We start from the raw sequence: 19145 nt of genomic DNA on the forward strand, positions 1-19145 counted from the left end.
TGCAGGATTCTAGATGTGAAGGAGAGACGCATGCATCATAATTTAATGCTCAAAAAAAGCCCCAAGTCGCCTATTACATGATACCAGACACATTATTGCATGGGAATCAGAGTGGAGATGATAATTTACTCATGGACAATGGAATAGAGCCATCAATACGACCAAAAAGGCAATACACTGTGTAACCATGTATGAGCTGTATTACAAAGTTCCAGCTAGACTGCAAAAAATATACCCTACACACTCTTCTCTATGCTGGAAGGGATGTGGGGAGCTGGGGACCCGCCGCATGTTTGGTGGTCCTGCCCATAAATTAGAACTACCCGACGTGTCCCACCCAAGTATGGCGCTCCTGCACTTTGGCATTAGCAAAATCCCAAAACACAAACAGAACTTGTTAATCTACCTCCTTATCTCAATGAAACTCATGATAGCAAGGGACTGGAAAAAACCCAACCCTCCTAAATGGCAAGGAGTCATAGACAACATGAACTACATAAAGAATATGTTTATAGGTCCAAAAAACTTATGGATATCTTTTGTCTACATGGGAGCCCTGGGAGACCATGATGCGGCAACGATCCACTGTACTGTACAATCCAGGAGACCTGGCCTAAAAACACATCCACAAGGCTTAAGTCGCATCTCTCACCCCTTCCCCCTTGGCTACCCCTACCTCCTCCCTTCCCCCCTACACCCCCCCTCTTCTCCTACCTCTCCCTACTACCTAAGTATGTGTACCTACATAGTAGAGTACCTTACAAAACAATGACACCATAATGTACATGATTTAACTACCTTTCCATGCGATGACCCTTACACACACGTACTATAAAATAATGTTTGATTTCACACTAGTTACTGTTTAGATTTGAAAATAATGCACAAGTAATGTTATCCGTTGTAACAGCAAACTGCTGATACAATAGAATTTGTTCCTAGTTATACTAAGGTTAACTTGAATGGATATATCTAATGAGAACATAAAATGTACATATTTACTATACTCATTGCCTTCTTAAAATTGAAAGGACCTATGCTACCATGTACTTAAAATATACTGGGTTGAGCTCACCTGCTCACTAAACGATACGGAAAACTCAGACTTAACTAAATTGATCTACTCCGCCTACTTTACTAGCTGAACTGGACTGCTTGAGTAGCACTACGTGGACATAGGAATACTAATTGTAACTGAGATATACCATTAATTCCAGGAATTCTGGCATTGACAGAAATATTATAACGTTCTTACTATTGTTATTATCCGTTGTTACATAATCTTTTTCTTCAATAAAAGAATATAAAAAAAAATAAAAAGGGGAGGAGCTAGCATCGGAAGGGACCGGTCATGTTTTAGAGGAGCTCTGTCTAAAAGTCAAATAAATATAAGCCTTTTTTACTCTTTTTCACCTAAAAACTTCTCATTTCCCACACATCTGGACTACTAAAGATAGCCGTTAGCAGAGACCAGCGAACACCAACTACGCGATCCAGAAGACTTGCTGCAGACCGAGAATGACCGCACCTGATCGACCTAGCACGGCAGCCGCAAGCTTTATTTAGGTGCTACCAACATGGAGACATAACGGGCCCGCAATGTAGCTGGCCGATTAAACATCTGATGAAAGCACAACCTAATAACCTAGCGGATCAACACGAACCCGCACCACGGCAACAGGTGGATAGCCAACTGCTCAGTCATAAGCCCAATGAGACACGAGTTCGGCCACAACATGGGGGACCTCTCGCAAGCGCTACTTGCAATATTGGCAGATCTTGAAGTAACAATGCTCCAAGACCTGGACTCTTTGTGGCAGTTAAATGAGTCTGAAGCGACACACCAGGGAGAGAGCCTAACTACCAAGACACATGAGATATTACAGTACCCGGCTAGTCATAACACCTCTGCCACACTGATCCAGTGAGAAAATGGTGCTCAAGGACGGGTAGTTATAAAGCAGCTAAGGGCCAACAATGAGATGGCAAACACCACAGAGATTACACAAGAGACCAAGTTTCATCTAGATGAAGCACCAGATTTTAAGTTAATCCCTATCGTGAATAAGGAGAAGTTAGCGAGCATGGACAATACCTCGTCTCCAGGAAGTGGAAGTGGAAGGTGTGGAAGTTATTATGAATCTTTTAATAAGGTTGTTGCTGATAGCCTTATGTGGTCAGTCATTTAATTTGGAGGTTACTAGGCAAATTTTCATCACTATAGTTATAATACTTGTTTTTTGATTGTTTATTACACTAACCGAAGTAGTATATTGAGTTGTACATAACATAATAGCCTATGCTACATGAGACAAAAGTTTGTTGTGCTTTTCCTTGTGCAGGGTAAACCCTTGTTATGCATGAACACTGTCCTAATGTACCTACTTAGGTCAAAGTTTATACAGATTACAGCCCTATATATATCACCACTATATACAATATTCACGTGACTACCAGGTCTATATCTTCCACACAATAGCCACAACTATATTTACACCAAGAGATGTCCCTACAAGTAGACTAACTATATATTACCTTTTTCAATGTACAGTTTTAAATAGTTGATTTGTGGTTATTGGTTAGTGAACATGGTGTAGTACATAACGTTATGTAACCGACTTAGCCCTACTACTACTACTAGCCAAAACCTTATTTCCAGGATCAATATAAATATACAGTCCTTAGTTGATAATTGTGTGTACTAGAGAGTTATTGATTGGACAAAACCCTGTCCTAAATGAGAATTCCACTAACGTTCCTATTTGGCTTGTTTAATTATGTTTAAATGTTGATAAGTAGGACCTTAAGAAAGATAATCCCAACTCTGCTTTGCATTGAAAATACATGTGTTGAGATCTATTGCCAAATACCAGTTCATACTCCGACTACTAATATAGTTTATTTACCTGCCGCCTGGGTATAGGGCCCATGCCCGGGCGAGAAGGTCTAAAGATATGGAAGTGTAGATAACAATTTTTTTTTATTATTATACTATGGCTAAATCTTCGCTTTAAACCTATAGAAACCTTCTATACCGTCTAGTATTACATTTGTATGGGAACTTCTGCTTTATACTAAAGTACATATTACATTATTTTTGTAATTACACGCTAGAGGCAATAGCTATCTATATGTATTAGGGCTGCGCATCTTCACTGTTCTCACGATTCGATTACGATTATCATGGTAACGATTCGATTCGATTTGGCGATGCATCGCGATGCATCACGATTACTGGCCTATTTATGCCCAGGATTTAAATTTTTCACCAAAAAAATTATACACACACGAGTCATGTGATCAAGCATACTAATCACTTTAATCACATAGTGGAAGTTCCAGTTTTTAAAAATTCGAGGGGGAACCCAAAAGAGCGCTTATTCAGTACAAAATAGCATGCAATAGCCTACAGCACTAATACACATTATGGGGGTTAGTTATCATCGTGTCTACTTTTCCTGCCTTCGCCGGTCCAATACGCCCGCCTAAGCTCGCCTCACATCGCCGCCGCGGACCTGCAAAAATTTGCCTAAGTTATCAAAAAAGCTGTCAAAAAGCCGTGCACCAAGTACGGGGCGATGAGCAGCGGATTGTGAGCGTTATCACTCATCCGATCTCGCTGCTCTTCGGCTTTTTTACAGCTTTTTTGCTAGCCTGTCACTAAGCACTCACACTAAACTACACTGTTCTACCCCCTATACCGGCGCCCCCGGAGCCCCCCGCAACTAAATAAAAGACATTTATTATAGTTGCGGTGGGCTCCGGGAGCGGCGGTTTAGGGGGTAATAACTTTATTTAGTTGCGGCGGTGTAGGGGGGGACAGATTAGTGGTGTTTAGACTCGGGGTACATGTTAGGGTGTTAGGTGTAGACAGCTCCCATAGGAATCAATGGGATGTCGGGCAGCAGCGAACATGAACTTTCGCTATGGTCAGACTCCCATTGATTCCTATGGGATCCGCCACCTCCAGGGTGGCGGTTTGAAAACCAGGTACGCTGGGCCGTAAAAGTGCCGAGCGTACCTGCTAGTTTTTTGATAACTAGCAAAAGTAGTCAGATTGTGCCGCACTTGTGTGCGGAACATCTGGAGTGACGTAAGAAGCGATCTGTGTCGGACTGAGTCCGGCGGATTGAAGTTTACATCACAAAATTCTACTTTTGCCGGTCTCTAGCCTTTGATAACTAAGGCGAATCAGCCTCGCCACAAATACGCTGCGGAATTCCAGCGTATTTGAGGTTGACGGCTTGATAACTAGACCACTATGGCTTGACATATTGTTTTATAATTTAGAAGCAGGTTAAAACATTTAGACAGAATTTATTTTCCAGCTTTCATGGTGTGGATGAACAGGTATTTTTATTTACATACACACACATTTTAAAAACTAAAGAGTGAATAAATAGTGTAATGCCTATAAAAATGCTACAGTGTATTGGTGTCAATAAGGGGTTAATTTCTATCTCTTCCACACACATCAGCAGTTAACATTACCTTACTGCACAGTGGCTGTTGAGGCTGCTGTATCTGCTGCAAGTTATTCATTTGTGCTGTCTAGTACTACGCTGCAGACACCATGCTGTAAACGGCAACCCTTAACCTTTAAACTTTAGCTCCCTTTCCTCCCACTTACTTTGCAAAGTAACGGAGCGGCATAGTGTCAATAAGTTGTGTTGCTAGCTGGCTCTCTGCACAGACGTTGTGAGAGGGGGGGGGGAAGTATAAGGAGGCACGGCTGAACAAACCAGTCTACATACTTACACAGTGAACTGTGGGAAAGAGGAGTAAGATGGCTCTGCAGCGCCGAACAGTGTATGAGCCTCAGCACATAACTCTCCAGCAGTGAGTGAGCAGGGCTTAATATGTGGGAGAGAGGAGGAGTAAGATGGTGCTGCAGCGCCAAACAATGTATGAGCCTCAGCACATAACCCTCGAGCAGTGAGTGAGCAGCCGCGGTAGTAATAAGGGCAGGAGCGCAGGGTCACGTAACGCAACGTTGCTTGATGACATCACTGACCCTGAATCGATTATGGGCTTCACTGCATCGATGCAGCATCGTGATGCATCGGCTTAACGATTATTTTCTGCACCCCTAATATATATGCACAATTTCTTCCTGTTAGTTGTGCCATCTATGACAATTATAGTTTACTGCAAGTGTCTGTTTTAACATTATGTGTTTCGCTTCTTGAGTTATATACATTTAACTCATAATAAGAGGGAATTTAAGCGTAGTACTGGATTCTATTTACTATTAGCCATATAATACCTGCAAACTGATACCAGACATTTAAATCTACATGCTCCATAGCTTGATATATTCAGCTAACGTGGTTTCTACTAGTTTACTTGACTCAAACATTTACCGCCCCCCCCCAGCATAGGAAAATATATTCTATAGAACCTTCATTCTATATTGATGAAACTATTGAACTACCTATATTGATGTCCATGACTGTTACCTTACGTGACATATCGCTTTATTATTAGTTTGCTTTTTTATCTCTAAGCTTTGTCACAAGTATATAACATATTACTGAGGGTCCACGAGTGGCCCCTATATGTTTTCTATTTGTTACATACCCCCTACAATCTCCCCATACTACTAGATAATACTACTAGAGGTCCAGATTTACATTTTGCTGCAGATTGAATAAAACCAAGGTTACTGGAGAAGTATGATGTTTGAGTTTAACTCTCGGCAATCTCCTACATTTTACTATATATTTACGTGAATTTATATTGTGTTACCATTTATTACTTTGTATATGCACATGGAATCTGTAACTTCTTTATTTGAAAAAAGTTGTACACTTGGGGGTAGATTTACCAATGTCTGTCTGACATGATACGCTGTAGCATATCATGTCCGACAGACTTTGCTGAATGCCGACAGCATATGCTGTCGGCTTTTATTATTGCACAAGCAGTTCACCAGAACTGCTTGTGCAATGCCTCCCCCCGCTAGCAGGGGTGTCAATCAGCCCGATCGTATAGGATCGGGCGGATTAAAGGCAGCAGACAAGTTATGGAGCAGCGGTCTTTAGACCACTGCTTCATAACTGCTGTTTCCGGTGAGGCCCTTGTTAAATCTACCCCTTGGTCTATTATGAGCAGATTAATGTTTATACTGCTAAACCTCCATTATTTGTAATCTTGTGCATAAACCGTAATAAAAAAAATATTACAAAAAAAGCCCCAAGTCTACCCTCTGTATGTAAATATATATATATATATATATTAAATAAGCAAAAATAAATTATCATTTCTAACAGTTGAACAATTAATTTGAAACGGTTTGCTTTCATGAACATGACCCACATGAGCCCAAAGGCAATGTAAAGTATTTTTATGGTTTGAGCTATGCAAATATTTCACCTGTTTGTTTTTTTGTTTCGTCTTCCTCCTGTTCCTCCTCCAGAGTGGCTGCTTCTTTCTCCTTCCTTTGAGACTCTGAGGGCCATCTTAACTCCCCACTCTCCACATCAATGATGTCTGTTGGTTCCACCACAATGGATGGAAGCCTCCCCCTCATCTTCACTGGAACCTCTTCCTCTTCACAAGGGTCTGGGAAGATCTAAGAAGAGGTTAACAGTAATCAAATCTAAGGCAGGATCACCAACTAACTATAATACGTGTAGTTTTTAATTTAGTTTATTTGTATGTGTTTCAGCCCCGCTCACTAATTATTTGTAATCTTAACCAACCTTTTAAAGAGATATTAAACAATAAATAAATGCTAGCTATAATTATGTATTCAAAGCAACGATTAATCTGAGAACAATATGTATGTGCAGTTTTAAAATTATAATAGTAGTTTAAGTACTGAAGAAATAAGTGTAAAGTTTAAATGGACAGAAAACCCCAACATTTTCTTTAACGATTTGGATAGAACATACAATTTTAAACAACTTTCCAATTTACTTCTATTATTAAATTTGCTTCATTATCTTGTTATCCTTTGCTGAAGGAAGAGCATTGCACTACTGGCAGCTAGCTAAACACATCTAGTTAGCCAATCACATGAGACAAATGTGTGCAGGCACCAATCAGCAACTAGCTCCCACTAGTGTAGGATTTGTATGTATTCTTTTTCAAAAAGGTAATTGTAAGAGAACAAAGCACATTTGAAAATAGAAGTGAATTTAAAAGTGTCTTAAAATTGCATGCTCTATCTGAATCATGCAATTTTAATTTTTCCTTTCCTATCCCTTTAAGTTTCTATAAAGTATATTTGGCTATATAAAGTAAAATGTGCCTCCATATTGAGACCTAGGTGTCCCTTATCTAATCTCTTCTGCTGAGGACAATTAGCGACAAAATATGCTCACTTTATCCCACTGGTTTTCAAATCTGCCCTCAGGCCTCCTAACAGTCCACATTTTGTGGATATCTGAACTGGAGCACAGGTGAAATAATCCGCTGATTAGTAACCATGGTTATTTTACCTGCTCTCATCCAAGGTTATTCAGAAAACCTGGACTGTTGGGGAGGCCTGGGGACAGGTTTAAAAACCACTGCTTTATCCTAATTGTTCTAAACAGACCAGATTAGATAAAGGAAACCAAGGGTTCAACATGGTGTCACTAAGTACTTCAAAGTCAGAGGTATTGGAAAGTCCACAATTTAAATTCCAGAGAAAGGGGACAAAATAAATAATGAAAGTACATTGCAATGTTTTGAGTGTATTAACATTTCTATACCTTAGTTCCTTGATCTGTACAGTTTGAGAACTGACAGCTTGAGATATATATTAAGCTAACAATCCAAGATCTTGGTGTCAAAACATTTGTATACCTTATTTAGTTCCATGATATTAAAGAACAGTAACCTAGATTTAGAGTTTGGCGTTAGTCGTCAAAACCAGCGTTAGAGGCTCCTAACGCTGGTTTTGGGCTACCGCTGGTATTTAGAGTTTTGTAGGTAAGGGTCTAACGCTCACTTTCCAGCCACGACTTTTCCATACCGCAGATCCCCCTACGCCATTTGCATATCCTATCTTTTCAATGGGATCTTTCTAACGCCGGTATTTAGAGTTGTGGCTGAAGTGAGCGTTAGAAATCTAACGACAAAACTCCAGCCGAAGAAAAAGGTCAGGAGTTAAGAGTTTTCTGGGCTAACGCCGGTTCATAAAGCTCTTAACTACTGTGCTCTAAAGTACACTAACACCCATAAACTACCTATGCACCCCTAAACCGAGGTCCCCCCACATCGCCGCCACTCTATTAAAATTTTTTAACCCCTAATCTGCCGACCGCACACCGCCACCACCTACGTTATCCCTATGAACCCCTAATCTGCTGCCCCTAACACCGCCGACCCCTATATTTTATTTATTAACCCCTAATCTGCCGCCCCCAACGTCGCCTCCACCTACCTACAATTATTAACCCCTAATCTGCCGACCGGACCTCACCGCCACTATAATAAATGTATTAACCCCTAATCCGCCTCACTCCCGCCTCAATAACCCTATAATAAAAATAGTATTAACCCCTAATCTGCCCTCCCTAACATCGCCGACACCTAATTTCAAGTATTAACCCCTAATCTGCCGATCGGACCTCACTGCTACTCTAATAAATTTATTAACCCCTAAAGCTAAGTCTAACCTTAACCCTAACACCCCCTAAGTTAAATATAATTTAAATCTAACAAAATAAATTAACTCTTATTAAATAAATTATTCCTATTTAAAGCTAAATACTTACCTGTAAAATAAACCCTAATATAGCTACAATATAAATAATAATTATATTGTAGCTATTTTAGGATTAATATGTATTTTACAGGCAACTTTGTATTTATTTTAACCAGGTACAATAGCTATTAAATAGTTCATAACTATTTAATAGCTACCTAGTTAAAATAATTACAAAATTACCTGTAAAATAAATCCTAACCGAAGTTACAATTAAACCTAACACTACACTATCAATAAATTAATTAAATAAAATACCTACAAATAAATACAATTAAATAAACTAACTAAAGTACAAAAAATAAAAAAGAACTAAGTTAGAAAAAATAAAAAAATATTTACAAACATTAGAAAAATATTACAACAATTTTAAGTTAATTACACCTACTCTAAGCCCCCTAATAAAATAACAAAGCCCCCCAAAATAAAAAAATGCCCTACCCTATTCTAAAATTAAAATAGAAAAGCTCTTTTACCTTACCAGCCCTTAAAAGGGCCCTTTGCGGGGCATGCCCCAAAGAATTCAGCTCTTTTGCCTGTAAAAAAAAAACATACAATACCCCCCCAACATTACAACCCACATACCCCTAATCTAACCCAAACCCCCCTTAAATAAACCTAACACTAAGCCCCTGAAGATCTCCCTACCTTGTCTTCACCACACCGGGTTCACCGATCGGTCCAGAAGAGCCTCCGAAGTCTTCATCCAAGCCCAAGCGGGGGCTGAAGAGTGACGTCCATCCTCCGGCTGAAGTCTTGATCCAAGCGGCGGCTGAAGAATTCCATCTTCGGGCAGAAGTTTTCATCCTATCCGGGCAGAAGAGTAGATCCGGACCGGCAAACATCTTCATCCAAGCCGCATCTTCTATGTTCTTCCATCCGATGACGAGCGGCTCCATCTTCAAGACCTCCAGCGCGGATCCATCCTCTTCTTCCGACGTCCTAAAACAGATTGAAGGTTCCTTTAAGGGACGTCATCCAAGATTCTATCAGCCAATCGGAATTAAGGTAGGAAAATTCTGATTGGCTGATGGAATCAGCCAATCAGATTCAAGTTCAATCCGATTGGCTGATCCAATCAGCCAATCAGATTGAGCTCGCATTCTATTGGCTGTTCCGATCAGCCAATAGAATGCGAGCTCAATCTGATTGGCTGATCCAATCAGCCAATCGGATTGAACTTGAATCTGATTGGCTTGGATGAAGACTTCGGAGGCTCTTCTGGACCGATCGGTGAACCCGGTGTGGTGAAGACAAGGTAGGGAGATCTTCAGGGGCTTAGTGTTAGGTTTATTTAAGGGGGGTTTGGGTTAGATTAGGGGTATGTGGGTGGTGGGTTGTAATGTTGGGGGGTATTGTATGGGTTTTTTTTACAGGCAAAAGAGCTGAATTCTTTGGGGCATGCCCCGCAAAGGGCCCTTTTAAGGGCTGGTAAGGTAAAAGAGCTTTTCTATTTTAATTTTAGAATAGGGTAGGGCATTTTTTTATTTTGGGGGGCTTTGTTATTTTATTAGGGGGCTTAGAGTAGGTGTAATTAGTTTAAAATTGTTGTAATATTTTTCTAATGTTTGTAAATATTTTTTTATTTTTTGTAACTTAGTTCTTTTTTATTTTTTGTACTTTAGTTAGTTTATTTAATTGTATTTATTTGTAGGTATTGCATTTAATTTATTTATTTATTGATAGTATAGTGTTAGGTTTAATTGTAGATAATTGTAGGTATTTTATTTAATTAATTTATTGATAGTGTAGTGTTAGGTTTAATTGTAACTTAGGTTAGGATTTATTTTACAGGTAATTTTGTAATTATTTTAACTAGGTAGCTATTAAATAGTTATGAACTATTTAATAGCTATTGTACCTGGTTAAAAAAATTACAAAGTTGCCTGTAAAATAAATATTAATCCTAAAATAGCTACAATATAATTATAATTTATATTGTAGCTATATTAGGGTTTATTTTACAGGTACGTATTTAGCTTTAAATAGGAATAATTTATTTAATAAGAGTTAATTTATTTAGTTAGATTTAAATTATATTTAACTTAGGGGGGTGTTAGGGTTAGACTTAGTTTTAGGGGTTAATAAATTTAACCGTTAGGAGCTGAGCGCTGCTTTTTTGCAGGTGTTAGGTTTTTTTTCAGCTCAAACTGACCCATTGTTTCCTATGGGGGAATCGTGCACGAGCACGTTTTTGAAGCTGGAGGCGTCCGTAAGCACCGCTGGTATTGAGAGTTGCTTTGGCGGTAAATATGCTATACGCTCCCTTTTTGGAGCCTAACGCAGCCCTTCTGTGAACTCTAAATACCAGCGGTATTTAAAAGGTGCGGGGAGAAAAAAGCCAGCGTTAGATACGCGGGTCAGTACCGACAAAACTCTAAATCTAGCCGTATATTTGCCATTGAACTTTTTGACCACCTTTGTTACCCTCCCAAATGTTATGTTCTAGAACCGCCCCTACCACTGGGTATCAGTAAGATCTTGTGTGAAACTTCAATCTGATCAACTTTACTGTTTGAGGCTGATGACTATAGTTTGGTTTTGACTGTAGTGGACAGAGCGTTAAAATGCCTCACGTCATTCTTTGACATAGACAACGCAGCGTCTTGAAGAAGCGCTGCACTCTGTATTAGAACTGCTGGTTTGTTCACTTGTATTCCAGAAATAGGCAATGGAGAAGATAAAAGCACTGAATGTAATATCCCTTAATACCTGAAAAGGCAGTCGGCTGTCACTGTGTTTAAGAGCCGTCTCATCCAGGCTGTGAATAACTTCATTTGCTGCATCCTCAACAGGCAGGTGGAGAACTGACACTTCATTCATGGTGTATCTGTATAGATTGGATGAAAGCATTAAAGAGAAACTGGTGACACTTCATGGTATGGCTAGGAATGAACAAAAGAAAAAAGCTGATATAGCCAATTGCAATTGCAGTTTAAAAAAAAATTTAAAAAAATTGTTTGATTTTAAAAATGTATTAAAACTTTTGAGGCAACCTCTTAAAATATCATTAACCTTGTAATACATTAGCTATAATTATGTATTCAAATAAAGATTTAGCCTAGGATAGTATGTAGATTTTGTTTTTTTTTATTATATTAGTTGCTTAAAGGGACATAATACTCATTAGCTAAATCACTTGAAAGTGATACAGCATAACTGTAAAAAGCTGACAGGAAAATATCACCTGAACATCTCTATGTAAAAAAAGGAAGATGTTTTACCACAAATTTTCTTCAGCTCACCAGAGTAAGTGCTTAGTGAACAGTTATATTTTAGCTGCCGTCCAGCTGCAAGTTAAAAAAAAAATAATAGCCAATCAGCATCAGCAATGCTCAGGTCAAACTTTGCTTTGCTGTGATCTCATGAGATTTTATAGTAAACTTCCTTAAACAGAATAGGAAAATGACATGACTGTGCTGCACATGCCAGATGCATGCTCCGTTACAAGTCCTGGGACTAGCACTGATTGGTTGCTTAAGGTCTCTTTACAGTGGGGTGTGAAATTTGGAGGTAAAATATCTCTCTTTTTTACATAGAGATGATCAGATGATATTTTCTAGTCAGCTTTTTACAGCTATGCTTCATCACTTTCAAGTGCTTCAGCATTTGGGTATCATGCCCCTTTAAATATTGAAAACATAGTTGTAAAGTTCTATTCTGTATAATAAAAATTGCCATGTTGTGTTTTAGGTTTCCATAGGTTTAAAATATGTTCTCCTTTTCTTATCTCCTCTGCAAGACCAATTAGGGACAAACAGTAAAAATGTGTTGATAAATTAACAATCTCAAGGAGTTTATTGAGATTTATATCAATTGTATTTTATTTTTATATTATTATTTAACCTTGACAGTCATTTTTATAAATGCCTGGTAAACAGAATATCAAAAGCTAAACACGGCAATGCTAAAGATATGCATATAAAATAAATGCTTTAAAGGGACAGTCTACTTGAAATGTTTTATTTTTTAAAAAGATAGATCATCCCTTTATTGCCTATTCCCCAGTTTCGCATAACCAACACGGTTATATTAATATATGTTTTACCTCTGTGATTACCTTGCTTCTAAGGGGTAGATTTATTAAGCAGCAAATGCTGCTTCCTACCACCATCGTGCCTGAAATGTAAGTTAAAAAGTAGCTGTAGTAAGGCACTTTAGGTGGCGGACTGACATCATCCTGATCTGATACGATCGGGATGATTGACACATCCCCTGCTAGTGGCTGATTGTCCATCGGTGAGCAGGGATCGGCATTGCACAAGCATTTCATTAGAAATGCTTGTGCAATGATAAATGCCGACAGCTGCTAGCATTTAGCAAGGTAGAGCGGACATGATTCGCTACAGCAAATCATGCCCGCTCGACTCTTAGTAAATCTACCCCTATGCCTCTACAAACTTGCATTTTAGACAATTAGTGCTGGTTCATGCATAACTCCAGGGGAGTGAGCACAATGTTATCTGTATGGCACACATGAACTAGCACTGTCTGGCTGTTAAAATAATAAAATGCACTTAGATAAGAGGCGGCCTGCAGGGGCTTAGAAACAGGCAGAGATTCAGAGGCTTAGAGGTTATAAAGTAAATTAATTTAACAATATTAGTTGTGCAAAGCTGGGAAATGGGTAGTTAAGGTGTTATATATATATTTTTACAATACAAAAAAATCTTGTGACATAGGCTTACATAATAAGAAGTTATTGTTTATTTTCCTCTCCACCATCTCAGATGTGGAGGAAATAATTCACCCTGAATTCGCTCATTCAAGGTGACTGACTGGCCCTGATCTTGCACGAATGGTTGCACAAGAGCAGGGGGTGGGATTACACAAGAGAGCTCTTGTGCAATCATAAATTTTAAATAGCGATGCTGCATCGCAAGTGGTGATTACAAGTGGATAGGTTCTCTGCTTGAGAACCTGTCCACCTGTAGCTTGATACATTTTCCCTCTAGAGTATGTTCATTTTATCTGTTTTTCTGTGTGGCTAGTTAGGGACAGGTATAAAGATTAATGATCACTCAGTTTGTAGCATGTAGCTGCCTCAAGGTTCTAAATCCTACAGTATGCACTTCAATTTATCTGGGACACATTGGGCCAGATTACATATGGCGCACTAAATAACTTTTCCGCTCACGTGCTAACTACACTAAGTAAAATTTTAACATGGCATGTGTATTACAAGTTGAAAATAAAAAGTGTGCAAGTAGAAGTCCAATAGGCGCTAACTTCAGGACCTCGGATGCCGTCTATGGGACACACTTTAAATAAAAACTAGCAGTTAGTTATCTATTGCGCGCTACACTTACACCACATTCGACCAACTGTGCTAAACCCGAAGTAAATTACAAATACTTTATATTCCAATGTTCTTCACATAGAAGAAAATGTTCTTTTGATTTTAATATATATATTTCTATAAATATGATTTTTTTTAAAATATATATATTTATATATATATATTTTATTATTATTATTATTATCAGGTATTTATAAAGCGCCAGCAGATTACGCAGCGCTATACAAGTAATAATAAAACATTACAGGGATGCATTACATACGCAAACAAACAAGTACAGTATTGGGGTACATTACAGTTGTAGGTGCAATAATTAACTCCTTAAGGACCGGGCATTTTAGACAAAAACTTCCCCAAAAGACCAGAGCATTTTTAGCATTTTTGCGATTAATACATTTAAACAGAAATAGAGCCTTTATTTTATATTTACCTATCAAAACTATATTTTTTTTTTTAGTAAACAACCCAAAGTATTGATCTAGGCCCATTTTGGTATATTTCATGCCACCATTTCACTGTCAAATGCGATCAAATTTAAAAAATCCTTAACTTTTTCACAATTTTAGGTTTCTCACTGAAATTATTTACAAACAGCTTGTGCAATCATGGCACAAATGGATGTAAATGCTTCTCTGGGATACCCTTTGTTCAGAAATAGCAGACATATGGCTTTGGCATTGCTTCATGGTAATTAGAAGGCCGCTGACCCCTCTCAAACAGCTCTCTTCCCTCCCCCACCTCCCAATTGTCACCGCCATCTTAAGTATTGGCAGAGAGTCTGCCAGTACTAAAATAAAAGGCTTTATATATATATATATATATATATATATATATATATATATATATATATATATATATATATATAAATATTCTGCAGTGTTGGACCCCCTTAGACCCCAACCTCCCTGATCCCCTCCCCAAACAGCTCTTTAACCCTCCCCCTCTACCTATTTGCCGCCATCTTAGGTACTGGCAGCTGTCTGCCAGTAACCAGTTTGCTGCAAACTAGGCAAATTGTTCACAAAAAAAATAACCTTTTTTTTCTGTAGTGTGGCTGCCCCCCTTCAATACCCTACCCCCCCTCCCAGATCCCTTTATGGCAACGGATCCTACAGAGGATCTCCCTCATTGCCCCTACCTCCCTCCTCCCTCCTTTCCCCTCAATGACGCAGGTGTTTTTTTATTTTGGACTTCCCTGTAGCGTGGGGTAGCTGTCCCACCCTCCTCCCGCCTCCTATAGCGATGAGCCACCCACCGGCCTCCCTCCTTAGCCTCCCACCCACCAATGATCGGCACCACTGCTGTCCTATGCAGAGGGCCGAAGAGAGGGCCACAGAGTATTTCTGCAGTGCCTCACTCTTGGAGCATGCAGAAATAGCGTGATCTCGCAATTTTGAGCGAGATCACTGCAGAGAGAAGCCCAGGACTGCAGCGACATACAAGGGCATAACAACCATAAGGGCAAAACTACCAGCGTTGTACAGGGTACGGCGCTGGTCGTTAAGGGGTTAAGTTATACAAAATAAATATAAAATTAAGTGTATTAAATTGTTTACAAATAGTTGCATGGCCTTTATTTTGGCATTTGAAATTGCTTAGTTTGCCTGTGGTATCCCTTCCTATACTAAAAGTTTCTATACTTAAGTATTGGCTATAAAAAAGTAATAAAATTATGTTAATTTCCAATATTGCCCCAATGATCGAAAGTGCTGTCATCACTGAGAGGCGTTTAGGATACATGCCATTAGTCGGCGATGCTGGCTATAGATAACACCCAGCATCGCCGCCCATATTGGCAATGTATAGTAAACACTCCCTTGGAATAACTGCCATGCCTAATCACTAATCTTAATACCCCTAAACTGAAGTACCTCTCAAAATAACACTACAATAATAAATATCTAAACCGCCACATACCCATCATAATTACTGAACCTGTTAACCCTTATACCGTGACATACCCACCCCAAGTACCTATCCTGTTAAACCCCTATACTGCCACATACCCACACCGTTGGAGAGATGAAGATTGTTCAACATTCACTCACTATCTTTCACTCGCCCCAGTTTAAATTTTACTTGCGAGCAGGCGAGTGAAAATTTTGAGCCTTGATCTAAGTTACATAAAATAAAAAAAGACAGTATCCAAAATAAAAAAAAAACACCATTATACCTAACACTTACCTACATGCCCCATAAAAAAACACCCACACCCAAAACAAAAACACTAAATATAAATGACAATAGCCCTTAAAAAGCCTTATGTAGGTTATTGCCATTGCAAAAAAAGGTTACAAGGTCCCTCCCTCTGCAATACATGTAACCCCCAAAATAATAAAGTCTAACTAAAAAACCTGTCCTAAAAATGTAAATTTTAAATAAAAAAGCCTATTATTTAAAATCATCCAATATAAAATAAATTATTTTCTAATGGATGATTAAAATTTAAAATAAAATACTTTTTTTGCTATTGGCTAATAGGGATTGGCTTATTAAAAAACAGCCAATGGATGAAGTGGTACCCCTATATAAAAGGGTTACACGCATCTTGAAATTCAGTGTGTGGCAGCGACCACATGAAGATGAGGGCTGGATCCGGGATGAAGAGGTCCCAATGTCGGATCAAGAGGAGCTGGATTTTCGCATGGTGAGGAAAAACTTTGGGCTTTTCAGGGGTGGATTTTATTTTATAAAAGAGATGTATTGACTTTAGGGCAATGGCCTACTAAAGGCCCTTTTAAACGCTATTGTTTATTTATAGTGATAGGATTTAGGGTTTTATGTTGTTTTGGGTGGGTTTTTTATGGGGCATGTAGATTAGTGTTAGGTATAATGGTGGGTCTTTATTGGATACTGTCTTTTATTATTTTATTTTTTATTTTATTATTTTCTGTAACTTAGATTTTTTAAAATTATATTCTAACTTAAAGGGCTTAGTTTAGAGGGGGTTAGGTGTTAGGCAGTGTAGGGTTATTTTGTGTTGAGAGGTGGCAGTTTAGGCGTTAATCACCTAACCACCTGTATGAGGGTTGATTAGGTGATTATTGATGTTTAGCATTTAGTAGGCCTTATTCACCTACCCCCCCCCCCCCATACCTGTATGGAGATTGATTTGGTGATTAGGTTAGGGTAGCTAAGGGGTTAATAGTGTATTTTAGCATTTATCTACAATGTTTAAAATATTATGCATCTCATGTATGATGTATATTCTTTGAAGCATTATATATAAATTAATATGTATTTTTTTCTTGTTTTGTTTATTATTGTAGACATAAATATATTGTTTTAAATGTATATTTATGTTACAAAAGTCATTAGTATTACAATTGTATTATTACATAACAGGTATGAAGTTATGTAATACTATAATTATAATGCAGCTGTCTTTTATAACATAAATATATATTTTAGAAATATATTTATTTTAAAATAATAAACACAACAAGCAAGAATATCTACATTCTTATTTATAACCAATACTTAAACTAATGTGCATTATACATGACCATCCATTTTATTTCAAACATTGTAGGTATAATGTAGTCTGGCCTTGCACTGATATTCAATATTTAAAATGGTATGCATTGTCATGTATATTTAGGCTGACCATATTGGAATATTATTCCAAACCATGGGTCCCATCCGATATGCAGCGTCGCCTGCAGAAGCCGGCGATGCCAGATTTTGCGCGGGTTTGGTATCACATATACGTCGTAACATAGAAGTTACGCTCGTATATTTCTGCCTTCTCCCGTATTTTTTTGGCCCATAGACTGATATAGAAAAGCCGCGCAATTTGGTATCCAATATACAGCGTAAGGACTTATGTGGCAAAAATGGAGAAATCTTACTCCATTTTCACCTCGCCACAAAATGCAGGTGTAGCAAGCCTTGCGCTGAGTATTGGAGCACCGTAACTCCCTAAAATGCCTGCAAAATAAAACCTAACACCTAACGCATGCGCAATGTCTATCTACCTGTCAACCGCAATCCCCCACCTACATTAAATGTATTACCCCCTAATCTGACCCCCCTACACCGCCGCCACCTATATTAAATATATTACCCCCTAATCTGCCCCCCCTACACCGCCGCCACCTATATTAAATATATTACCCCCTAATATAATCCCCCTACACCACCGCCGCCTATATTAAATATATTAACCCCTAAACCTAAGTCTAACCCTAACACCCCCTAAGTTAATTATTATTTAAATAAATCTAAATAATATTAAAGGGCCACTAAACCCAAAATCTTTCTTTCATGATTAAGATAGAGAATAGAAATTTAAACAACATTACAATTTACTTCCATAATTTATTTTGCTTCATTTTTTAAATATCCTTATTTGAAGAAAAAGCAATGCACATGGTGAGCCAATCACATGATGCTTCTATGTGCAGCTAAAACAAATAATAGATGCGGCGCTAAAAATGCTAGGTATAAAAATCTAGGTATAAAAATTCCAGAATTATAATTATTCTGTTAATAAGATAATATATTATTGCCTTAAATAATATAGATTACACCTGATAAGAACGATAAAATACTAGGTATAGATGATCATTAAATTAAAATTAATCTAAGTAAGGATAATAAACTAGTAAGAACTATAGATATCAGCATAAAATATTTAATAACACATAAATACACAATAATAAATGACAGTCACAGAACAACCGGTGGTTTAAAATTGCTGTTAAAATTATAAACATGCTTAAGCGTGAGGTCAAGGATAATTCCACTGAAAATTCCACTCCAAATAGTTAATTGTATTGAAATGTCTTTTAGCCAAAACAGTGATTTTAGATGATCAAAAAGTAATTTAGTACTTGAATAGTTAAGTTGTCATAAAGCCAAAAAGACCCGTTTGTCTACACTGTTACCAAACAGTCCCGTATATCCAGTCAAGCCCAACTAATATCACTGAACAAAAAGTGTGTTAGAAAGTACCTTAAAGGGACATGAAACCCACATTTTTTCTTTCATGATTTAGAAAGAGCATGACATTTTAAACTGCTTTCTAATTTACTTCTATTATCTAATTTGCTTCATTCTCTTGATATACTTTGCTGAAAAGCATATCTAGATAGACTCAGTAGCTGCTGATTGGTTGCTGCACATAGATGCCTCATGTGATTGGCT

The 19145-nt window shown here is 38.0% G+C and overlaps 1 protein-coding gene across 1 annotated transcript in view; it reads right to left on the reverse strand.

Annotated features, from left to right (window-relative positions):
* The window catches only part of LOC128654259 (protein LBH-like), a 63450-nt gene extending 51927 nt beyond the window's left edge, over window positions 1-11523 (reverse strand). Inside the window, exons 1-2 of the mRNA XM_053708097.1 lie at window positions 11411-11523; window positions 6376-6574 (exon numbers count right to left, since the gene is read on the reverse strand). Coding sequence (XP_053564072.1) covers window positions 6376-6574; window positions 11411-11521 — 310 coding nt within the window. The 5' untranslated portion in view covers window positions 11522-11523. The remainder of the gene's footprint in view (window positions 1-6375; window positions 6575-11410) is intronic.
* Between the last annotated feature and the right edge of the window lie 7622 nt (window positions 11524-19145).

Source organism: Bombina bombina, chromosome 3 (genome assembly GCF_027579735.1).
Source record: "Bombina bombina isolate aBomBom1 chromosome 3, aBomBom1.pri, whole genome shotgun sequence".
Classification (NCBI taxonomy): domain Eukaryota; kingdom Metazoa; phylum Chordata; class Amphibia; order Anura; family Bombinatoridae; genus Bombina; species Bombina bombina.